Source organism: Podarcis liolepis, assembly GCF_965112155.1.
Source record: "Podarcis liolepis genome assembly, contig: HAP1_SCAFFOLD_22, whole genome shotgun sequence".
Classification (NCBI taxonomy): domain Eukaryota; kingdom Metazoa; phylum Chordata; class Lepidosauria; order Squamata; family Lacertidae; genus Podarcis; species Podarcis liolepis.
Window position 1 is genome coordinate 6,145,938 of NW_028148947.1, and position 25,719 is coordinate 6,171,656.

At 47.4% G+C, this 25,719-nt stretch overlaps 1 protein-coding gene and 1 long non-coding RNA gene across 3 annotated transcripts in view; both read right to left on the minus strand.

Moving 5' to 3' along the window:
• The window catches only part of LOC310698967 (arf-GAP with GTPase, ANK repeat and PH domain-containing protein 1-like), a 77,741-nt gene that overhangs the window by 19,528 nt on the left and 32,494 nt on the right, over positions 1–25,719 (minus strand). For both annotated transcript variants that reach the window (XM_083520543.1, XM_083520542.1), the window contains exons 2-6: positions 6,800–6,858; positions 5,544–5,631; positions 4,453–4,538; positions 3,281–3,422; positions 1,474–1,608 (exon numbers count right to left, since the gene is read on the minus strand). In XM_083520543.1, coding sequence (XP_083376669.1) covers positions 1,474–1,608; positions 3,281–3,422; positions 4,453–4,538; positions 5,544–5,631; positions 6,800–6,858 — 510 coding nt within the window. The remainder of the gene's footprint in view (positions 1–1,473; positions 1,609–3,280; positions 3,423–4,452; positions 4,539–5,543; positions 5,632–6,799; positions 6,859–25,719) is intronic.
• On the minus strand, positions 18,800–21,583 carry LOC310698969. The gene is made up of 2 exons (XR_014521861.1): positions 21,452–21,583; positions 18,800–18,903 (listed from the first exon to the last, which is right to left on the minus strand). It is a non-coding gene; the product is annotated as an uncharacterized lncRNA (long non-coding RNA).

The following is a 25,719-nucleotide window of genomic DNA, read 5'->3' on the forward strand; positions in this document are numbered from 1 at the left end:
CTGTATGGGCCAGCTGCATATTCCTACATTGCAGGGGGTTGGACTAGATGATCCCCAGGGGGTTGGACTAGATGATCCAACTCTACAGTTCTGTGATTCTGTGATTCTGTGTCCAGCCTGGGGTGGGGAACCTGCGACTTGCCAGCTGTTGCTGGACTCCAGCTCTCATTATGCGCAACCATTGGCCATGGGAGTCGGACTTAAGCAACACCCGTAGCGCCCCAAAACTGCCAACCCTGGCCTAAACCAATAAATATATGGTGCTATCAGAGACTCCTCAAATGGCTGTCTCGTCGTTCTTGTATGCCGGATGTGCAGAAAGCAAAAGTACTTTGGGTCGCAAACCAGAGTTCCCACCACAACCACAAAACTGAACACAAGAAAAGCTTTTGACCTATAACACACTGCCTGCAAAGTGTACTCAGACACCTCTATGTAGACAGAAGTCAGTCCTGGAGTCAACAAATCCCCACATACACAACACAAGCTGCTTGCCCCAATTCTTCTTATGCAGGAGCACGCCTCCCGAGAACAGTAGAGGCTTGAGCATGGCCGCCTCAAGCCACTGACTCTCCAACCAGTGACATGGAAGAACCAGTTCTCACAGTTCTACCGGCCTGTAGACTCCACACATGATGGAGCAGACAAGGGAGTCAAGGGGTCCCTGGCACACCCCCGTTGCCTGTTTATTTATTTAATGGCCGTTTCCACTCTACTCGTGCCCAGAGCAGGTATCAAACTGACAGAATGACGCAACACATTTAAAGCACCAAGTATAATGCCAGAGAACAACAACAACAACATAATCATAATAATAACAACAACAACTATTATATCAGGTGCAGTTGGTGCATTCTTGTATACAAATATGTACGTCTTGCTTGCACAACCCACCATTTTTGCAACAGACAAATTGGTTCTGCTTGAGGGTGTCTTATAGGCACCTAGTTGGCCATTGTGGAACTAGTTACAGGTAGGTAGCCGTGTTGGTCTGCCATAGTCAAAAAAAAAAAATTCCTTCCAGTAGCACCTTAAAGACCAACTAAGTTAGTTCTTGGTATGCAGTGTATCTGAAGAAGTGTGCATGCACACGAAAGCTCATACCAAGAACTAACTTAGTTGGTCTTTAAGGTGCTACTGGAAGGAATTTTTTTATTTTGATTGTGGAACTAGTAGACTGGATTGGGTGGGCCTTTGGCCCAATCAAGCAGGGCTCTTCTTTGTATTGTGTAGGCATGTGAGATGTCCACACGTGATTGGTGCATGCGTATGCACCAATCGCATGAGGAATTTTGCACCACTGAAGGGTCTGCAAACCCAGGACACACTCTCTTGCCCTACACACAGGGCTGAACTGCTCTTGTTTGCCATTAGCCATGTCTTGAAATGTGTTCTCCCTTGGCTCATGTTCACAGGCACTCTTGCGGCCATGAAACCCAACTTCCCAGGAACACATTCCAGAAAAGTCCTCACCTTCATTGAAGACCCGGTCAACATTGAGTCCATAAGTGGCACATGTCTCGTAGTAGAGGCAGCGGCGCATTTCAGTGCACAGAGCTCTGGCTCGGGAATCCTCAATCACACGTGGGTTGCTGGCACTGATTTTATCTGCAAGGAAGAAGCAAAAACAGACACACACACAAACTTCATCTCTGAGCTGGACAGAAATCTCCTGGAATCAACGGGACTTGCTTTTGAATAAACATGCATAGGATTGGACTGGAAAGTATTCTCATTCTGCCTTAGCTGTGTTATCTCCTCACCACAAAAACAAGCTCCTATATACGGCCCTGCTGTTTTATTTGGGATGTAAGAAGGTATCAATTTCCTTTCTGACCCACGTACACTGCATGCTCTTCCGCCGCAGTTCGACTTCCAAAAAAACCTACGTTATTTGCCTCCCTGTCCTCTGTGGCAGAGCTTGACATAATTAATTCTGTTACTATTACATTATTCCACACTATTCAGCCAGTGTGGTGTAGTGGTTAAGAGCGGTAGTCTCGTAATCTGGTGAACTGGGTTCGCGTCTCCGCTCCTCCACATGCAGCTGCTGGGTGACCTTGGTCTAGTCACACTTCTTTGAAGTCTCTCAGCCCCACTCACCTCACAGAGTGTTTGTTGTGGGGGAGGAAGGGAAAAGGAGAATGTTAGCCGCTTTGAGACTCCTTAAAGGGAGTGAAAGGCGGGATATCAAATCCAAACTCTTCTTCTTCTTCTAATGCAAATGTGGGAGAGGAAATGCCACCAATTGCATATCATTTGCAGACTGGAAACAACAATAACAGTGAATATCGCTTGTATTCACTGGATTGGTTTCCATTCTGGACACGGGCCAACAAATTTTGGCAATTTTCACCCCCCATTTCCATTGGAATCCTTCAGTATCCCTAGTAACAGAGGGAACCACAGATCTAGAAAACTGACCGGATTTTGCTTTTTCTATGGTGCTGCCTTGTCCCAATTTGGTGCTTTCATTTCTCCACCAGTGATATGAACACTCACAACTAGAGTTCCTACTGGACTGTGTTTCAGCGTGTGCCGCTACCTCTTGGTTTCTGACCTCAGCTGGCCTCTTTATTCTTCTCCAGCTATTCTCATCGGCATCTTGACCCAGCTGGACAGGTGACCTAGTAATACTAAACCGGCTTGCACTTAACTTTGCTTTTGTGCAACCTTCCCTGCTGGATCAGGCTTGCTGCTGCTGCCACACTAAACTTTGGATTGGATCCAGCAAAGGCTTACCTGACCATACCACCCGCAGTCTGGTGTCTGGGATACGCCAAGACCCTGGGTCAAGGCTAAGAGCCAACAGATGTCCTGCAATGGAATTCCTTGCCTGGCTAACAAAACCACCAGGTGTATGCATTCTGTGAATGCACTGTGCACATGCAGAAATGGATACTAGGATGCTATTCCTTTAAACAAACAAACAAAACAAGTTTCTAGTCCTTAATGAGGACAGGCTTGAAAGTAAGCGGGCAATGTACGGTGGAAGTTCAGAAACCAGAGAAAGTCTGAGCAGAGCTTTAAGCGGCTGGGGGGGGGGGGAAGGGGCAGGGTCTCTGTGTAGCCCCCTAGCAGAAGTAATTATAGTCCTAACTGGGCTGTCAATCTCTTCATGTATAAAGAAACAGTTAATAGCGAGCCTAGTGAATACAAAAGCTTCTTCCAGTTGGCTGCAGGAAGACCCCAAGGAACAACTCCACCTGACTGCCCCTTGCCGCCCACCCATGCCCCCAAGATCAAATTCCCTGTAGGGCAGATACTCTCGCCCACTCACCCTGAGTGCCCACAAGCGCGAGAGCCATGTCGGAGACCGCGCGGTAGTTTGTGAGGAACCCGTAGTACTGGGTCAGTTCTTGAAAACTGGCCTCGTTCTCCAGGCTGAAGACAAAGATGACGGCATCGGCCCAGTTTGCAAACTGCAAGCGGGAAGGAAATCGAGAGGGAGAGACATATCAACGGGGGGACAGTGTTCAGACCAGTCACACCTTCTTCCTCTTTGTTTGGCATTGAGTCAGGGTGGAACCAGGAGTATGAAGGGATGCTACTGTTCTAAGGTCTACCCCATCCCCTCCACTCCAGCAATTATACAAAACCAGCAGCGCAGTGGTGGAGGGGCCATAGCTCAGTGGAAGAGAATGTACCTTGCATGCAGAAGTCCCCAGCATCTCCAGGTGTGCAAGGTGCAATCCCCATATGAGACGGCTGCATATTCCTGTATTGCAGGGGGTTGGACTAGATGACCCTCAGGGTCCCTTCCAACTCTATGATTCTGTGACTTGGATAGACTCCTGCCTGAAACTGCTGCTGCCACTTGGTGTGGACAATACAGAGCTAGATGGACCAATAGGCTAAGGCAGCTTCCTACATTCCTAAAGGTAAAGGTAAAGGGACCCCTGACCATTAGGTCTAGTCGTGGACGACTCTGGGGTTGCGGCGCTCATCTTGCTTTACTGGCCGAGGAGCCGGCGTACAGCTTCCGGGTCATGTGGCCAGCATGACTAAGCCACTTCTGGCGAACCAGAGCAGCGCACAGAAACACTGTTTACCTTCCGGCCGGAGCGGTTCCTATTTATCTACTTGCACTTTGATGTGCTTTCAAACTGCTAGGTTGGCAGGAGCAGGGACCGAGCAACCAGAGCTCACCCAGTCACGGGGATTCGAACCGCCAACCTTCTGATCAGCAAGTCCTAGGCTCTGTAGTTTAACCCACAGCACCACCCGCGTCCTAAGGACCTACATTCCTACAGAAGCCCAACTATGTGGAGAACCTTGCAACTTCTTCTTCTTTTAATTCCCAAATTGGCACTTTAATAATAACTTTTCTTAGCATCATCCTCTTGAAGGATGCTCCATGCAGCTTCTGAAAGCAGTGTGAACTGCAGCCCGGGAGGGTCCACAGCGCCCCAAAGGGACCCCACAAGGACCTCCACACATTCCTCGGCCTACCTTGGCATCTGGAGGTCCTGCTTCCTCTCGAATCAGCAGGAGGTGGCTCTGCCCATCCACCACCACTTCCTTCTTGAACTGGCCCCCTGAAAAACAGAAGGAGGCAGAGCTGGGGTTGGGGAGCAGCCAAGCAGCAGAAACAAAGCTGTCCTTTCAGTGCAATGGCTCTCAAGTGGGAAATTAACACAGCTCAGTGTAGCAACATAAGAAAAGCGCCGCTAGTCCAGCTTCCTGTTCTCACAGCGGCCAACCAGGAAAGCCTACAAGAAGAACCCACAAGTAGCACTCTCCTCACTTGTGATTCCCAGGCTGCAATACCTCAAGGACCGTTTCTCCCCCTGTGATCATCACCTGAGGCCCTCCTTGGTGTGCCTCCTCCATGACAGGTCCAGAGGCAACAACAGAAGAACCGGCCTTTTCTGGGGTGGCTCCCCGTTTGTGGCATGCTCCCCCCAGAGAGGCCTGCCTGGCGCATCATCATCATAATTTATTATTTATACCCCGCCTGGGTTTCCCCAGACACTCTGGGTGGCTCTGGGCCTTCTTTACATATCTGCAGGCGCCAGGCAAAAATGTTTCTCAATAATCAGGCCTTTGGCTGATGGAGGTTCTATGGCCTTTTAAATGTGTTTTGTGGGGAGGGGAGTTAATGGTTTGTTTTCGTTTCGTTATTTAACTTGTGTTCTAATTTTGTATTTTGCTGTTGTGAACCACCCTGGGATTTTTGGATGAAGTGCGGTATACAAATTTTACTACTACTACTACTACTACTAATAATAATAATAATAATACTGCCTCTGGGGGTGGGTGGGTGTAGAAAATGCAGATAGCTGAAGCCTGAGATGGGAAGGAGAAAACCAGTGGCTCAGAAACAAGTATTGTACGTGGGGGATGATAGCTGGCTGGGGTAGGTTCCCAGGTTCAGTCCCTGCCATCCCCAGTTAAAAGCAGATGATGTGAAAGGCAAAATTTGCTCTGTTTACTTTCCTCGTCTTCCTTTCTTACTTCCCCACTCCTTTACGAGGAAAAGAAAACTGAGTAGGTGCGCATTGGGCAGGGCACAAAGAAGCGAGCGGGGGAAAGCAGCTCACCCTCTGCAGGTTCCAGGCCCAAGTAGGAGCCGGTCAGGTAACGATGAACGAGGGCGGATTTCCCACTCTTGATGGTTCCGAGAATACCCTGCGGAGGCCAAGGAACAGAAGTCACTGGCAGGGCATAGCTCGACATAGTACAACAACAACACCCTCACCCCGTGGCTCTCTAGGTGCTTTCGGAACATGCTGACCTCACTGTTCCAGAACTTTCTCCCATCCCCTACACACACGCTCGCCAAAGAGTGCCCCCTCACCACCAAGCCTGGAACCAGAATTAACATGAGAGGAAGTTGCCTTGTGGCAGAAGCTCCTCCTGAGTAGCCATGGGCAATTCAGTTTTTGGTCTGTGCCACTGTTACGGTATACTTGTCCTTTTCTTGCATCAATCAGCAAGAAAATCTGCAAGGAAAGTCACATTTTAATATGTATTTGTTTTCTTCCTCAAAGCCCTCATTTCTAAACATGGTTTGGCACATTTTTTAAAAATATCAGAATGCGTAAAGATTAAATTTCTCAAGGATCCCTACCCCAGAGAAAGACCAGTGACGAGGCAGCAAAGTAGGATAGCTAAGGCTGAAGAGAGACGGGAAGCGGAAGTGGCCACTCATGCCACCCAGTGGCGTAGCGTGGGGGGTGCAGGGGGGGCCGGCCGCACCGGGCGCAACATCTGGGAGGCGCGCTCCACGGGTTAGGGGGCGCAAAATCCACGGGTTAGGGAACGCAAATTACTTGCCTTGCCCTGGGTGCTGACAACCCACACTACGCCACTGATGCCACCATAAGCTCAGGCTGGCTCAGTGTGGTGCAGTCGAGTTTGAGTGGTGGACTGGGACTTGGGAGACCCAGGTTCAAAGCTGTGTGATCACTGTCTCTCAGCCTAACCTATCTCACAGGGTTGTTGTGAGGACAAAATGGGGAAGATGGGGACCACGAATGCCACCCTGACCTTGGAGGAAAGGTGGGGTATAAATAAAATCAATTTTGAATTGATTTTTCTGTGTGCCAAAGCTACCTAAGAGAATCAGCTCAAATTGATGCAGTTGGCTAGGGAAACCAATGTCCATATGTGATGCAGAATGGACAAGTAACATGAACTGTGTTATTTATATAGGCCCATGGATGTGAATGTCCATTTGCAGAAGGAAAAGATGGCAGGCCTCCGTCAGCTTGCAATCTAAGGAACTCATTTATGGTATCTAGATATGTACTTGAACAGTGCATGTATAGGTGACAAAGGTCAACAAGACACCTACCAGTCGTAGCTCCGGAACGGAACGTCCAAGAGTCCATTCTTGGCTGTTTGCAACGGCCTCTGAGGAAAGGAAACAAGAGAGACAGGTAAGAAATTAGTAATCTCAATAATCCTTGCAACAGCCCTGTGAGACAGGCCAGTAGCTTATCACTCCCACACTGCAGGTGGAGGAAGCTGAGAAATCGTGATTCGCCCTAGGGCAGGTGGTGAATTTGCGGCAGAGGCACCACTGGACCACTGGCTTACAGCTCACAGAGCTCTGAGCAGATTAATCTCAAGACAAGTTGGTCCTCTACACACAGAGCTGGAGATCAACACCCCCCCCCGACTGCTGTTTGCAGCTTTCTGAGGAGGCAGGAAGTTGGGGAGCACAGCTGGGCATGTGTGCCTGTGTGTGTGGATGGAGGAATGGGGAGGAAGGACAGAGAAGGCAGGCAGGGATGAGATTCTCCCCTTCACGTACCATAAGCTGCTCTGTGGGGACAAGTCCTCTAGCCCTTCGGCTCTCCCACACGCAACAGTTTCTCCTTTGTGCTACTTCCGGGGTGGCAAAGGAACGGAGAAGGCAGCTGCAAGTGGGTGGGCACAGAGCACAATACCCATCCAGGGTCCCTGGGACAAGAGTCACAGTGGCGGGATGCATCCGCCATGGGATAAAGAGCCAGTTTAAGGCCCAGTGTGAGCTGCCTGGGAGTCAGGAAGCGAGGCTCAGAGCAGGTGTCCTGGCAGGCTCCATGGGAAAATTGGTGGGAGGGCAGGAGGGGAATATAAAGAGGACTTTTCCCGCTTTAGGCACCTGCAGCCAAGGTCTGAGTTGCCAATTCTGAGGCTCAAAGAAGCATTTTGATTTCCATGCCCAACCAAATGCCTGGGAGTTCTGCAAACTTTGCTGAGAACCTGGTATTGGCAACCCCAGGACCTGGTCTAGTTTTACTGCTGTTTTTTTTTTATTTAAAAAATCTTGGTTTAATGTTTCTTGTTATTCTGATTTTTGCCCTGTAAATTGCTCTGAGATACTTAACACGATGGATAGATGGGGATAAGGATTCGTAGAGTAAGAGACTGTGGTGTAGGGAGGTAAAGGAGCAATGGCTGTATGGGGCAGACAGAAGGGAATAGAAAATATGTCTTAGGGTATCTCCAGGCTGTCAGTATTTTGTTGGAGGGACACGAGCACATACCAGAACTTCAGGTTTGTGCAATTAAAGTGGATTAAAGGCCTCTGCCACCCTAGCACAACAAATCCACTTGGGGGGGGGGAAGGTTTTTTTCACCATTTGGAAAGCGATGGGGAGATTCACTGAAAATTGTGGGGTGCACAGATGATTAATGGGAAGGCGAGGCAACACCCCAATGAGCGCTCAATGTTATATAACCACCTAAGAAACAAATCAGAATGAAACAAAGACCAAACATAGTCTAAGGCTCTAAGCTTTGCGGAAGCAAAATCAAGATGAGTGCCAAATAAACAGGTTATCTTGGGAGGTCTTAATCTGGAGAGTGCTCAGTGCCCCCTGCCTTCCTTAAATGCTTTAAGTATTAATAAAAAGTGCTTCTGAACATGTAAAGAGTGTTTCCCCCAGCTATTGCCTGCCTTCACACACCTGCGTTTCGAGGGATAGCGGTCACATAGCATAGCTCCCAGGAAGACTTCACCGCCCAGCAGTTCTCTTTTGAGAAACAAATTGACAGGACAAACAGATATACAGTGGTACCTTGGGTTAAGAACTTAATTCGTTCTGGAGGTCCGTTCTGAACCTGAAACTGTTCTTAACCTTACCACTTTAGCTAATGGGGCCTCCTGCTCCCACCGCTGTGCAATTTCTGTTCTCATCCTGAAGCAAAATTCTTAACCCGATGTACTATTTCTGGGTTAGCAGCGTCTGTAACCTGAAGCATCTGTAATCCAAGGTACCACTGTATACACACGTGCCTATGGCCAGATTGCCTGCTTATATGTCTGCCTGTTTATAGCAGGAGTAGGGAACCTTCTTTGCAGCCTGAGGGCCACATTCCTTGGGGCGAACTTTCCAGGGGCCACATGCCAGAGGCAAAATGGAAGTGTCTCGTATTTCCACAGCAGGCTCCATTCCAACCAGGAAAGCACCAGAGATTTCTACACTCCCCGCAAGCAAATAAGAGGCATTGTTGCAGTTCAAGGACATGTTCCTGCAAGGCAAAAGCACTCAGGGAGGGTGTTGAGCACAGAGAGTGAAGGGTGTGGCCTGGAGAGAGTGGGCGTGGCCTAGAAAGGGGACTTGGCCTGGGGAGAGATTCAGGTGTCAGGCAGAGTTACCTGGAGGGCTGCATTTATTTCCCAGGCACGGAGCTCCTCCACTCCAAGAGACAGCAACAGAACCACCACTAGCCCTCCCTCTGAGTCCCACATCCATCTGTAGAGATGTCCCTGGTGGAGTGCTGTTGCTCAGTTGACACTGAATGTACAGGGAATAGGCAAATCACACCTGAGGCTTCGACCGCCCATGGAAGAACTAACAAGAACCAGGCAGCTAGATGGCACTAAGGAAGGAACCAGCTCTGGAAAGAGCTCCAGAGACAAGGATGCAAGTGCAGGCACTAAAATTATTTGCCAATATTAAAATTAATCAGAATTTCAACTTTGGCGGCTCACAGTTTGAAAGTGAAATACTGACACTGAATTTGTACTTAAGTGTGGAATTTTATCCCAAAATTTAAAATGCAAATGCTAAATGCCATTGCATGTCAATGGTCAGATACTGTAAAGTATTAGGTAGTCATTAAATACTGCCAGATATCAACACCATTCCATGTCAGCTATTAAGTATCAGGTGTTAAGTACTGTCTAACTGTGGATTTAGGACTATGTATCCCTGGCCTCCCTAAATTCCTCATGTGGTCTAGGGGGATCTTGGACCAAAATCCAATTTCAGCTATGAATTCTCACTGAGTAGCTTATTATCAGTTTTGAAATAATTTTCTACCAGTGTACTCTTCCTCCTAAGAGCCAATACTCCCAATGATGTATTTTCAGTATAAAAACAATTGACATTTGGAGCAGGGGAAAGTGAGGAGTTTGATTTTGTATTGTTGACATCTTGCCTGACTCCCTTGTTGTTGCATGATATTTTGTTAAGAGCTCTCCCCCATGGTTTATTAACTCTATTTTTAATTGACTTGATGTTTTTAAAATGTTTCATTGATCATGCAGATAGTCATCATGAGGACCTAACGGTGAGGCAGAAAGGCAGAGCAGATAGGATTCAAATCGGGGATGAGGAAAATGTTCAGCCTAAGGGCCGCATTTCCCTGTGGGCAATATTCCCAGGCTGAATGGCAGTGGTAGGCGGCGCCAGAGGCAAATGTAGGCAGAGCAACAAATGGAAATATCCCCTTTGTATCTACACACACTCATATATCCCTCTCTTTCCTCCATCCAGGCAACCAAAGTGCATTATCAGAACTCAAGGACACAGTCCAGACAGGCAAAAATGTATGAAGCAGGGCTGGTGAGGAAAATGGCCTGGGAATAGTTCTGGTGGCCACCTAGAGGGGTTTGGAGGACTGTATCTGCTCTCTGGGCCAGAAGTTCCCAACCCATGATCTAAATCAAGTTGGTCCAACATGTGGCCCTCAGGACGTTTTGTGATGGCCCTCGGCAACATTTGATGTCCCCCAGAGTCCACAATGCCTTCCCAAATGTTAAGTTGTGGGTGAATATATCAGACGACACAGTGATTCTTCAAACAGCTCTTGTTTATTCAGAGGCCAGAACAGAACTGAGCTGAAGGGCTCAGTCAGCCTGCTTATATAGAGCTCTAGTACAACGTTACTGTAGCAACTTTCTAAAACTATCCAATCACTGAATGTCACTTTCGATCCTTCATTTGCATAACTATCTACAGTATCCCCCTGCTGGCCCAGGGTGAGAACTTCAGTATATAACACCAAAGCTGGGTAAGCAAGGAGCTGGGCTTTGGAAAGGAGGCGTGAGGCCTCTGACAGGCTCCTAGAGTCCTCCTGCCTTGCTCCCAAAGCCTAGTTAGCACTTTTCCAGAATCAAATTTAGGGCTCGCTCCCCCACAATGTGCAGCAAGGCAGTGGGCGGGTTCGGTGTCAAAATACTCTTGCAGCCTGCCTGGTATGAAAAGTTGGGCTCCCCCTGATTTAAATAAACATGCTCACAAAATTTCAGTCCAGGACTCAAGGCTATTTTTTCTCCATCTCACTGATCCCAGAAAACCCTGCAGCCGTCCCAGTGTAAGCAGCCAGGTGACATTGAGATGCCTCCAGGTTAATTATTATAATTACGATTATTTATTAAATTTGTATACCGCCCTATACCCGCGGGTCTCAGGGTGGTTACAACATAAAATCGCAATATAAAAACACAATAAAAATAAAGACAAAAGTAACTCAACCTCCTCCCCAACACAATCAGCCAAAGGCCTGGTTAAAGAGGAATGTTTTGCCCGGTGCCTAAAAATATATAATGAAGGCACCAGGCGAAGCTCCCCAGGGAAAGCACTCCACAACAGGAAGCCATTGCAGAAAAGGCCCGTTCTCGTGTTGCCACACTCCAGACCTCTCATGAAGGAGACATACAAAGAAGGACCTTAGATGCTGATTGCAGGGTCTTGGGTGGGTTCATATGGGGAGAGGTGGTCTTTGAGGTGTTGCGGTCCTAAGCCGTTTAAGGCTTTATAGGTCAAAACCAGCACTTTAATTGGGCCTGGAAACTAATTTGGTCTATACCTGGTGGTCGGTAGCAAATTTGTGCTGCCGGTGGTGTGTGAAGCAGACCTTAAGCCATCCTGGCCGGCCTCCCTCTCCTCACATGTTGGGGTGGCGAGACAGCCGCCATTTCCTCCTCCTCCTGCCAACTCCCCCCTGTTTGAACCCCAATGCTGGCTTTGCAGGCTCCCTGGCGGAATGGCCCTCGCCTTGCATGCACCTGAGCAAAGGGAGCCCTGCACAAAAGCACAGCTCACGCCTTTTCTCGCTCTCCCTGTGTGTGTTACTACGAAACGGTTGCTTAGCAGCAGCACCCTGCACACATCACCAAGGTAACCGGAGAGGAAAGGGGGACGAGGAAAGGTGCAGCAGCCCCTGCTGGCCTTTTGATGCAGAGCCAAAAGGGCAAAGCTGTTGCCCACTTTGAAGCAATGCCACCCCCTCCGCAATTTGACTAATCCTGCTGCCACCCGCTAGCCAGCCAGCCAGCCAACCTTCCCCTCCCTCTCACACCAGCAAACTACCGTGGCCATCTTCTTCCATTTCTGGCAGGCCTTCTGCCATACAGCGGTCAAAAATTCAACAGGTGCAACCATCCCCAGCATAGCTGTAACCTGTTGAATTTCTGTCTGATGCAGCTGCCTACAAACAGAGGCTGCATTAGGTTAAGCACAGGGTAGGAGGGACACTCTACAGTACAGAACAAAGGTGACTGGGTTAATTTTCTTCGCTCTGGTGCAGCAATGTCAGCTGTCGGTCAACCAGCCAAATAACCAGGGGAAACAGCCCTTTGCTCAGGATAACGGTATCTGTGGCATCTGCCCCACGGTGGGCCTAAAACAGGACAGCAGCAGCAGCAGCATAAACTGCTACTACATGCATACATTATGATGCAACATTACTCAGCGGATGCAAATCGATTAAGGAATGTAATTATGAACCCTAAATAATAAATCGGGACAGCTGCCATCTTATAAGGGTGGTGTTTTCCATTCTAGGACTTGGCTCCAGTTTTACAGCTGAATGTTAGATATTTGATCTGCCATTTGCACGCTGCAGCTTACACGCATGTTTCCAACACAATCCTTCAGCTAGAAAAACTGTGTGCGTGAACCCTGGGAAACACAAACAGTAAATGCTGCTTAACTTCTCTTGGTGAAAACTGAATAGATATGGAAGTGACGAAGGAGGACATATATTCAAAAGGCACATTTCCCTTCTGAATTTTTATTTTTGTTAGAGCTGAGGGGAGCTCACTCCCTCCCTTTCCCAGGTGCCTCTGTTCAATACACCAAGAATAGGACGTCCACTCTAGAAAGCCGTAGAGAGAAGAACTGAAGGTTAGCTTCACGTGACTTCCTGATAGAAGGGAAATGTGGGCAAGGTACACCCTGGTTTTAAGCAGTATGCCAGCCACATGCACCTTCCTGAATTACCCTTTCCAAAGTAGCTTAGGAACACTTATGTTGTTACATCACCGCAGCCTCAGTTTCTAAGGGGCTACAACACTTTGGACTTTTACAGCTGCAATGTACTTGGGTGTGACTCAAGCATGTGCATAATCCATGTCCCGTCTCTTGGTTTTTAATTATGTATACAGTGCCATTAATGAACTATAAAGCACTTTGCAGACATTCATAAGCAAAAGGAAAGGCAGGTTGTGTCTGGATTTGGAAAACCTGGGGTCAAATTTCCCCGCGCAGCCACAAAGCACACTGGGGCTGTGTACACACCACACATTTAATGCACACGACTTTCCCCCCAAAGGATCCTGAGAATTGTAGTTTGTTAAGGATGCCAGGAATTGTAGCTTTGTGAGGGATTAACTACAGTTCTCAGGATTCACTGGGGGAAGTTAGGTGCTTTGAATGCATGGGGTGTGTACATCAGTAGCGTACCACAAGGGGCGGTCGCCCTGGGCACAAAACTGTTGGGGGCACAAAAAACCAATACCAAGTGCTGCCTCAATACAGTTGCAGACTTCTTTTGCTGGCCTCTGGTTTCGCCATTTGAACCAGAAAGTGACCTTCAGACAATGGAGCAACTCTTCTTTTCCGATCTCTGTAGCTGCGATCTCCTGGGTGAGGCAGACACCATTAGGCAGTTGAATGTGCATGTGTACTCTGTCCATTTCCCTCCCTCTTTGTGGCCCCGGGTGCTGGCAACCCATGCTACACCACTGGTGTATACACAGTCTAGGTGGCCATTGGCAAGAGTCTCTTTCTCTCTGTTTTTAAAATACACCTATGAAAAAACATGGAGTCACCAGCTCTTAAGACATTTTTCCTCCTCTTTTCCTGCTAAACACCTAGTTTAACACATGGCATGACATCACCATACTGTTAGTTTCCCTGCTCCTGCCTCTGTCTACATGCGCTACATCAGGAAGATCTGGGGCATTACATGGCAGGACAGAGCCTCAAACAAAGATGGGCTCTCCCAAGCCCATGTTCCCAGCATGTTCACACTGCTGTGTCAGCGACGTTGATGCTGGCATGGTCATGCCTACAGAATGGAAGACGGCAGGATCTCCAAAGACCTGCTCCACAGGGAGCTGGCTTCAGGCACCAGGCAGAGATGTCTACAAAAGTGACATGACAGTTGGCAACATTAACCCCACCATGTGGGAATCCCTTGCAGACAACCGCAGCACCTGGAGACAATCGATTGGACTGTGTATCCACAAGAGTGACCAGAGAAGAAATGACCACTGGGAGGAGTGCAGAGAGAAGAAACACCATGGTGCCATCTGCAGTAGCACAACCGGACACCTTCATCTGTCCCAGCTGCAATAAAACATGTCTCTCCTGTATCGGTCTCTACAGTCACAGCAGACACTGAAACAGACGGATGCCAACAACAACAAAATTAATGCAAAGATGGAAACGTCTCTGTACCTCTTTCCCAGCCCTCAGACATAAACATAAGGATGTGACCATCATTTGCTGGACCCAGTATGAGAGGGTGAAAGGCCCAATCTGCCAAGGGGAGGCGCAGACATTGCACCTGAGCTAAGCCCTACAGGTAGACGATTACATTATCAATCCAGGCCGTTCCTTAGGGTAAGTACTGTCCCTAAATTACTAAAGCACTGGTTTGGGTCAAATTTCCTACTCTGTCTACCAGAGGCAAGTTTGCCCATCTTTGGAGTGGCAAAGACTTCAAAACAACCAGGCATGTGACCTCTTTGCAGTCTTTGGCTGCAGAAAATTGAGGCTGATGACTATCCCATTATGATGATTGCCTCTTGCTCTTTCTATGACCTTCCATTTTGCCCAAAATGGATGCGCACAATCCCTGACTCTTAACTTTCAATTTAATCCTATTTTTTTGAAGTGCCTAGTTGCATTTGCGAAATTCTTCTTCTTCTGGCCTGCAAATACTTTCAAAGTACTCTGGCCTCTGGCCAGCGCACTAAATAAATTTACCTTACAGTACAAAACTACAAGACAGGGTTAATATAGCTGCCTCTATTGCCTGAGGAGGAACTGTTGATTTAAGATCCTGAGAGGGTTGTGGCATCATGGCAGAGTGGTTGGCAGGCATCCATTACCACATGCAAGCACACACTCACTCACTCACAGTGTGACTTCTGTCCCAAACTCCGCACATAATTCTCTTGCAAAGAAGAGTTCCCGTGACAGGCTTGAAGCTTCCCTTTTGAGTGACTGCTCCAGGCTGACAGTGTTCTCTCCTCTCGGGATGTTACATAAGGAGCAGTGTGTGTGTGTGTGTGTGTGTGTGTGTGTGTGTGTGTGTGTGTAGAGAGGATACTGGCACCCTCCTCCTCCACCTGCAGCAGCAGCTTCTCCCCTTTTCTGAAGACTTGGGCTTGGTGATGCAACAAGGCAGAATATGGAAGACACCTCACAAGGCACCACTGCCCACTTCCTGCCTTTGTTGTCTGCAAAAGGAGGGCTGCGCCATGGCTTGCATGCAAGGGATGTACGCTTCCAAGCCTAGAGCCTCACGTCTAGGTGACAACAGCAGCCAATTTCCAAACAGGCATTCATCTTCTGCTCCCCAAATCCTCAAAGCTGGGGCGCTCAAACCTTCCCCTCCAGCAACACGAGCAGAGGCAAACAACATTAGATACAGGTCGAAAGGGATGCGGAGAAGCCATGAGCTTCTCTAAAGTTCCCACATCCTTTATGTGTAGGAGTTTGCTCCTTCTCCTTCTCTCTCTCTTTCTCCCACACACAGGAGAATCATGTGCTGTGAAGCCGCATGAGGACACCGCAGGGTGTTTTTTCTTCCACTCTTGCTTTCTAGGCAGAAAGTGTTCCCATCTCCCTTCGAGTGGCTGAGCACCCACAGACGGGGTGCTGGAAATCCTGCTCCAATCACAATCAGAATGAACAGGTTGCTCTGGAGTAAGACTAGCCACCTTTCTCTTTTAAAGAGCTCATGTGTTCGCACCATCCACCAATGCTCCAGCCCCTTTGCTTGGGCCTGATTCAAAAAACAAAATTCCTGTGGACAGCTCCTTGAAATCTGCACAGAGCAGCCTAAGACATTTTGGAATATCCACAGAACAACCCGAAATGGTGTTAAAAACACAGACTGGGTCCAGAGGCTCAACTGAGGGCTTAGCCACACTTACCTTTCCTCAGCGCTCCATGTCAGAGAGCCCCCCCTTTTTTTTGCTCTGGAGTTTTCTCTGTGAAAACCCTCTCTTTAATGCTCAACTGGAGAAAACAGCAATCCCTAGAAAACTCAAATTGCCATTTGTTGCAATTCAACTTTAAAGAGCGGGTTTTCACAGGGGACGCTCCAGAGGCGGGAGGGAAGGAGCTCAGCTTTAAAGTTCAGATCTGTGCCTGGAAAGAGCAGAGCAAAAGCTAAGTGTGAATAAAACCTGCCTGGGGAACAGCAACGAGGAGCAGAAGGCGATATGAACAGGTGAGAGCCAGTACAGTGTAGTGGCAAATAGTGTTGTTGAGCCAGGAGCTGGGAAACCAGGGTTCAGATTCCCCACTCAGCCATGAAACCCACTGGGTGACCTCTGGCCAGCCACCAGGCACACCAACTCCATGGGGCAGGGGCCTCTACAGCCCCCCTCCATGTCCACTGGGATGGGGCTCAACCCCCTCACCAATCCTGAGGGGGCAGAGGAGGCCTGGCTGGATGTTGCCCTGGGCTGTGCGTCATCTTCCGCCACTGTGCGGCCTGGCAGGAAGTCTTTGGGAGATGCTGTGCAGACTAACATGGCCTGGCAGGCAAATGTCGCATCGAGAGGCAAATGTCACACCTGGTCAGCCTCTCCTAATGCGACAGCCATCACACACGCTACGTGTGATGCGCATGATGTCACACGCATGCATGACATTAGCCTCCCCAAATGCTGAGTGCAATTGGTGCCTGTGCCAGCCACAGTCCCTCAGCCTGGCTTACCTGACAGGGTTGTTCTGAGGATTAAATGGAGAGGGGGAAGAACATCAGCTCCTTGGAGGACAGCACTGTAGTAATAAAGAAATACGCAGGGCATTTTCATCCAGACTTGAAACTGACGCAGGTAGCCATCAAAAGTCTGTTTGCCTTAGGAAGACAGTCTAACCTTGCCTTAATAGCAGGATCAGTACCAGCTTGATAAGGAGATTCAGCCATGTGTGTAGCTGCCTGCCAGGCAGACTGGCCAGTTCCACCCTGTTGCTGAGCCCATTGTGGGCGATGGGTATGTCATATGCAAGGTTTTTTCTGAAAGAGAAGAAATGCCAAAGGGCACATGGCCCATTTTACAAAATGACCACTGGCACTGTTGGGGGGGGGGCTTTCAAACTGCCATATTAGCCACCCCTCCTGCTGCCAAGCCACATGGAAGGGAGACACCCTGTTGAAATGGACAGATATCTGAAGAAATCAATGGAAAGAAAAGCTTATGGCTCGAAGGTGGGGAAGAGAGAAGTAGGAAGACAAACCAACCAACCTGAAACCAATTTCAAGTCGGTATTTAGGTAAACAGCAATAATGAAAAGCAGCCCTGCATGTGAGCCCCTTTCCATTGCTATTAGGGGAGCAATTATCCTCTCAGCTACGTCTGAGCTCCTGCAGGCCAACGGGAATGAAGTAGCCACTTCTTATCGCCCATCTTTCCCGGGCTGCTGGCAGCTCCCGTAAATTAAACTGCCCAAGCAGAGCTATAAAAAACGCTGTCTCAGCAAGCCTGATTGAGGAATCGGCCTCTCACTTATTCAACAAGTTGCTACCCAGCTTTGCCAGCAATGATGCGTCATAAAGACCTATGCATGGAGGTTGCATCAAAAACATACCACCCTGTAGGGATTGTACCAAAAGTCTACCTACTCCAGCATTCTGACCCCAAAGGTAGACAACCGGATACTTCTAAGCAGCCGACAAGCAAGGCATGAAAACAGGAGTGTATTCCAGTTCTTTGGCCCCCAGAGAATACCATTCAAAGATATGCTGCGCCTGACAGTGGAAGTACCATTTCACTCCAATGGCCAACAGCTGCAGATAGAGTGCCCCCCTCCTCCATGAACTGGTTTACTCTCTTTCAAAAGCAAGGGTAGGAGACCTGTGGCCCTCTAGATGTTTTTGGGTTCATGGCCAATGGCCAGGGGTGATAGGAGTTGTATTCCAGCAACATCTAGAGAGCCACAGAGGGTTTCCCCTTCAAAGTCAGTATTTGCCTCCACATCTTATGCCAGTGAACACAAATTAACCAAATTTCCCGAATCTGCTGCCCAATTTCACCAGGGTCACATCCACACCATGCATTTAAAACACTACATGGCCTCCCCAAAAGAATCATGGGGAATGCAGTTTGCTCCTCACAGAGCTACAATCCCCTGCACACTTCACAAACTACAGTTTGGAGGAACCTTTGGAGGAGGCAAATTAAAAGCTTTGGTGTTTTAATTGTATGGTGTGCATGTCACCACTGAGTTATAATTTTGTGAGAAAGGACAAAAATATTATCCTTCCACACCATGCATCCTTTAATAATTCTTTAACATGCCTCTCTGAATTCATCCTCCTCTGCACACAAAAAACCCCAATAAAAGCCCTGAACACGTTGGGCTTTTGTTTTGTTTTTGGTACGTATGGATGGATATATGTATGCAAGTATATAAGGTGCTCTGGCCTCTTGATTCATTTTTGTTGCATTTTTTCGTACCTTTCACAGATCCGCGGTGTACTTTTTAAGAAGATGGGGCAACCAGCAATGTACACAGTATTCTAAACGTGGCTGTACCAGGGATGTGTGTAAACGTTATTATGATATAGGCAGTTTCATTTTCAGTCATTTTCCTAATAATCCCTAACATGGATTTTGCTCTTTTCATTTCCATTGCAAACAGCAGTTCCAGAAAACAATTCTGTTTATGGGCAGTTCCTTGTTTCGTTTCCAGTAACATTTATCCACTGAATCTGAGATTGGAAAGGAAAGATCAGTTGCAAAGGGGTGGAGGGAAGGGAGCAGAGAACAGAACCTTCTCCTTGGATTATGAGACCTAATTATTTTCTCTCCGTCTCAGACTACAAAAACTCGGAGCCATCAGTGAAATTAGAAGTCAGACAATGTAACGTCACATCCAGGATGGCTCTAACTTCAGAGTTTGCAAACATTGTTTTTGGCGCAGTATGCAAGTAGTAGATGGGCTTTAAAGCAATGACAAACCTAGACCTAGACAGCATCTTAAAAGCAGAGACATCACCTTGCCAACAAAGGTCCGTATAGTTAAAGCCATGGTTTTCCCAGTAGTGATGTATGGAAGTGAGAGCTGGACCATAAAGAAGGCTGATCGCCGAAGAATTGATGCTTTTGAATTATGGTGCTGGAGGAGACTCTTGAGAGTCCCATGGACTGCAAGAAGATCAAACCTATCCATTCTTAAGGAGTGCTCACTGGAAGGACAGATCCTGAAGCTGAGGCTCCAATACTTTGGCCACCTCATGAGAAGAGAAGACTCCCTGGAAAAGACCCTGATGTTGGGAAATATTGAGGGCACAAGGAGAAGGGGAAGACAGAGGACGAGATGGTTAGACAGTGTTCTCAAAGCTATGAACATGAGTTTGACCAAACTGCGGGAGGCAGTGGAAGACAGGAGTGCCTGGCGTCCATGGGGTCATTAAGAGTCAGACACAACTAAATGACTAAACAACAACAAGATGGGCTTTTGGAATGATCTGGCAGGGCTATTTTTATGTTAGGTAGGAGGATGCTGGCTGGGATTGCCAGGCATCAGAAGATGGGGATCTGGTGTCCTACACAATCCCTCATTACACCCTACTACCCTCTGTCCCTACAGCCAGCCCTTTCCCACTTCCCCAGTCCTCAGAGAAGTCCCAAATCCTTTCAAGATGGTGGATCTGGGACAACAACATGAATTTGGCACAATAAGCAGGTGCACGGCTGTCTGCATCATTCCTACAATTCAGGATGAAGGATTTGGGATACGGTCACATAGAGTTTTTGTGCGAATTGTTCTTCTTGCAGAACATACACACAAACACACAGAGCTGTGACTACAGAGAGTTTGATTCAAATCAAACAATCTGGGATTAGTTCCTTAATAGGAAGATGCTAGGGTTCAAGCCAAGCCCAGCAGCCCACCTCCTCATCAAAGGACTCCGTTGGCTGTCCCTTTAGAACAGGCCTGGGGAACGTTTGGCCCTTTGGGCACTACAAAACTACAACTCCCATCAGCCCCAGCATGTGCAGCCCATAACCAAGGATGATGGGAGCAAGGATGACTGGGGAGCCAAAAGTTCCCTACACCTGCTATAGAAGGCTGATTATTAGAAGGGGGAAAATCACTCTTCCTGTGTTAGAGACACTTTCCTTTATTACCACTACTGTACTTTCAACCTATTTCGGGGTTGAAAAAGAGGTCAAGAGGCTGTGCCATGCCTCCAATTAAGCCTTGGCCACATATTCCCCTGCAAGGCCCATCCAGGAGGACCCAGGTGCTAGTTAATCTCCGGCCTCTGACTCACAGACCCCGGGGCAGGGGGAGCAGAGCGCATTCTGCAACCTTATGCCAGGGGCTTGGCGCGCACGTTCCAGTCGATTATGTGCAATGATGAGAGCTGACAGCCGCTAGTTGCCCGCTGTAAATGCTCAGAAGTGCGAACTGGTACCAGAGCACCCAAAACAAAGTGTATTTCTAATAAATCTCTCCTCGCCTTGCTCTTTCTTTCGAAGCTTGCTGCATACCGATTCTCTGGGGCTGATGGCTTTTTTGAAACGTCAATCAGAGAGGATCAAAGGGAAAGCTGGAGAAGTCATTTTACACCCTTATAATTCCTCCTGATTAACACATCTGCTCAGACAGAGGTTTATGGCTGGGAAGGAGGGAGAGAGGGAGAGAAAGAAAGAGAGAGAAGATGGAATCAGGGCATCAAAGACAGCCTGGCACAGCTGTCTAGGGGATTCTGTTCATACAGCAGATCCGAGCGCTAGCTGGGAAAGGCGGGCAGGGGGGAGATAGAATCATGTCATCCTTAATGCTGCAGCTGGGGTTCAGACCCCCCCCTCCCCAGACACTCTCTGGAAGCATGAAGCTTATTGCCTCTACGTTACTACAGGTAGCTAAGAGACAGAAGAACGAAGTGATGGGGGAAGGATGAAACACAGGGCATTCAGCACTGCTAACTGATGCACCAATAGTCCTAATTCTGCATCTTCAGCCTTGGATTCTAAAGCAAGTGTGGGGGACCTGTGGGCCCCAGATGTGGCTGAACTATGACTCCCACCATCCCTGACCACTGACCATGCTGGCTGGGGATGATGGGAGGTGAAGTCCAATAACTTCCAGAGGGCTGCAGGTTCCCCACTCCATGGTTCTGCTGTACAAGGTATAACATCCTTCCAGTGCTACCCCTACACATACATATACACCACTTTTAATTTGCAAAGTACTTTACAACGCCAGCCACATTCTCGCAAGAGACATTCATGAGAACGTTCACTTACTTCCACTTTACAAAATGGAAATGGAGATGTAGAGATAAAGACTTGCCTAGGACCGCACAATGAGTCCACAATAGAGGTTAAACATGAGCCCAGCTCTCCCAGACTTAAAGCCTCCAGAACCTGGGTCAACTAACTGTCACAGACTCCTACAGTGAGAGGCCCATGACCTCATAATGGAGGAGGTTCATGACATCACAATGAGGGAGGCTCATGTTGCAACAAGCAGATCAACAGCAGACTGGGCAGAAGGGTAGATGTCATTTTTCTATCTATATCTCACAGTTTTGCCAATTAACTTCCAACCTTGTGCATGCTTACATTGGATTAGGGTCCCACTGAGCTTAGTAGTGTCCGATCTGTGGGTGAACATGCATGGGACTGGTCCATAAAATGTTTACCTGCAGAGGTTACTTGGCACTCTCTGCAAATGCCCCTGGCAAGACAAATTGAGGCTCACAACTGTGAAGTCATGAATTTATATAATTATTTTGATTGACAACCATGAAATCGAGATTCACAACAGGTTAATTGATACCTCTTGATGTTCCAAGCCCAAGTTGGGTGAGAGAGGGTCAGTATTATACAAAGAAAATCAAGACAGCAACACAAGTTCAGCTCTCAACTCAGCCATGGACCCTATCAACACTCATAGACCTGTGACTGTTTTGCAGCCTCAGTTCCCCATCTGTTAAAAAGGAATGGTGTGTCTACTTTACAGGGCTCTTAGGGTCATCAGAAGGAAATGCAGTTATTTACAGTGTGCCATAGCAAGGACTGTGGATATGAACTAAACAATTTCAAAACTCTGCCTTGAGCTAACCCAAATGCTACAACCTGCATAAATTAAGCAAAGCCATGTGCATATATCTGCATCATATATTCTGCTTTTACAGTGGTACCTTGGGTTAAGAACTTAATTCGTTTTGGAGGTCCGTTCTTAACCTGAAACTGTTCTTAACCTGAGGTGCCACTTTAACTAATGGGCCTCCCGCTGCCGCCGCACCGCCACCGCACGATTTCTGTTCTCATCCTGAAGCAAAGTTCTTAACCTGAGGTGCTATTTTTGGGTTAGCAGAGTCTGAAACCTGAAGTGTCTGTAACCTGACGCATCTGTAACCCGAGGTACCACTGTACTAATCACAGGAATGGACAAAGTTGTGAAGATCCTGCTTAGCTTCTCTTGTGGCTTCAAATATCTTGCAATGCACTATCCTTACACTCTCATGTCAGCCCAAGAGGGCTGGAAATCAATAAAACCCAAAATCTTTTAATTCCAAATTCTTCACTCTATACAAAACTCCATGTGGATGTGGAGTTATTGCAGAAGCCACAGCCACCTGGCTAGATCTAATTCAGCCATCACATGAAAGCATGAGACCTTTTCACAGTTCAAGCCAAGCTCAAGGCAGCTTACAAATGAAAAACAAAGCAGACAAGCAGTTCTAAACCATAGTTTAGAATAAAGCTCAAGCCATGGTTTGGATCAGTACAATTCGTGGTTTGAGGGGATGTCAGAATTAAGCATCACTCTACACAAGCATACATTTGCCCATGAGGTGAATTCTGGTGTGTACAACTGACCCATAAGTTGTGTCGGGAATAAGTGGGACTCACCTGAACAACAGAGCTTTGTGATCCATACAGAAACCACTGTTCCAGCATTTGTACAGTTCTAGGGACGGTGAAACTGAAGAGGTTATGCGGTGCCAATTTTAAAGGTACCCTCATTCCATCATCTAAGATGTCAGGTTGAACAATCACACAGCCAAAGAAGACACACAACACGATAAAACTAAAATCAAGTCAGATTTGTAGAAGGTTGTGACAACACAACACTACTAGTTCAGTATGTTTTCAGCATGGTTCAGTCTGAATCATGAAAAATGTTGGCTTTAACAGGCGCATATTGGCTAGTATCCTTGACAACTGCACCAACCCATCAGCCTCCATAAGTTTTTTTAAATTGTTTTAAAACTTTGTTGGTTTGGAAATATGTGAGGGAAGGGCAAAGATATAAATGCATATGGGTTTGGTACATAAGAGTTGGGGAAAGACAGAGGACAGATCCACCTCTTTGACATGGGACTCAACTCACTGACTTGCTGATATTGGTGTGCAACCAGTTGATAATCTCACTGTGACCACCGCTGTGGGTTATGGTTTCTTCCTGCACACAAAGAGCCTTTAGTAGCTTTAATAAAGAGACTCACTGCTCTAATTTGTCATCTCTCTTACCTCTGTGCCCTGCACTGTCCCACTAAATAGCAGCCTAGTGACTCATCCACAATACAGAGCAATGTTTGGTCCTCCGCCCCCCTTTTTTTAAAGGATTTTATTGTTACAAAACAAACAAATAAACAAAGGAAAAATACATACTGCATCTCCATTTTCGATTAATAGAGTCTGGACCCCCTAATCTCTTGCAATGCCAATACAAATAAAGGACCTACTCAGGTGATGCTGACACAAATCCTACACTAACACTATGCAAGAACATTACCCCCAATCTCCCTCCCTCCCCTTTCTTTTCCTCCAGTCGCATGTCTATGACAACAATGTCTCATACTGAACATAAGCGAACTGTGAAACAGACTCCTCCATCTTTATTTGAGCATCACTACCAAAAAGAATAGTGCCCCTTTCAACCACTCTACGCTCTCCAAGGTCCTGAACTAACCAACACTTTCATCTCAGTACAGGCCAATCTTATGTTTGAGCTGTGGTCAAATTTTAGGGCTCTCTCTTCCACTATTTACAACTTTTGCTGAAACTAGCAAATACTGATATGCCTGTGTGGATGTTGGTTCTCCTGTTTCTTCCTCATCATCTTTTCCTTCAGTCTCTGTTCCACATTCCTCTGCTCCACCTGTACAGACTTGATCATGCTACAACAACAGGGGCTGCCTCCAGGATCTCTCTAGTCAATACTGTGAGAGTCAGGACATTAATAATGTGTTGCAGTTACACAACTGAAGTTGCCATAAACAGCCAGGGAGAGGCAAAGCGGCCATGATGAGTGTAGCGACTGGTGCAGGAGTGAGTTGCCATTCTGGCATTTGGCCTGTTCAAGGAACACACAAAGGGAGGCAGGAAAGAGAACCTACATCTCCTGGCGACTTTCTGTGCCTCATACTTTGAAAATGATGGCAGAAAGCACGATCTTAGCTCACCAGCTGTACTCCTAATAAGGGTTGGCATCTCTCAATTATGCTGTGCTCAGAACCAAGAGAGGCAACTCATGAAGCATCTCCTTCTGAGGTTTTCTCACAGAGCTTTGACAGGCACTCATCGGGGATTCTGTAGGTATAGGAACACCCTGTCATAGAGCAGGAGTGTGGACTACTAGTCAATCCATTGGACTTCTTCCAAATCTAGAGCAGCACAAGAGGCACACAACCCCCCCCCCCTGCAAAATGGGAGCAATAAGGGCAGCCTGTTTTATAAGCTGGTGCTTCTGTACGGATTGCTGCAATAATGCAGGTGGAGCAGTTAGAAAAGGCATTGCTCAAATACCAAGTATTTTATTATTATTATTATTATTATTATTATTATTATTTCTATTTGTACTGGCCAAGACTGGAAGGGACTGATCCTCTCAGCTGCCTGTCACCCTGGCTATCAAAAGACAGCAGTTCAAATACCCCCGGTGCTGTTCTCTGCAAAACAATTTATTCTCTGAGCCTTGAAAATCACATAGAGAGGAAGTGGGAAAGTGTTATTCTTCCAATTTCCTCCTTCAGCTCTAGGGAGAAAAAGGTAACCGTATTCACCACCTCATGACTAAGGGTATTGGGGGGGCACTCAGGGTTTTTACTTATCAGGGAAAGACCATTGTGCCCGTGAGCACCATGTTGGTGGCCACTGCTTTAAACAAGCCTTGTAAATAACTTGAGGTAAGTTCCTGGCTTGCCTGCTCATTCCCATGCTAGACACACATGGCACACTGGTGACATAATCAAATCAGCTCTCCTCAATTCCACACACATTTTCCTAACTAGCAAACAATTCTTTTTCGACAGAACCTATCGATATTAGAGGCTGTTTTCAGGTAAGAGTCAGAAAACTGTGATGAGCTTCCACCATAGGTTAAAATGACCCAGGGAGCACTTCCTTGAAGGAAAGTTGGGATCTTATTTTGAGTGCTTGCCACAGTGAAATCCACGGCAAACCTTCTTCCTTGGAGGTTTTGAAGCAGAGGTTGGATGGCCAACTGTCATGGATGCTTCAGTTGAGATTCCTGCATTGCAGGGGGTTGAAATGGATGACCC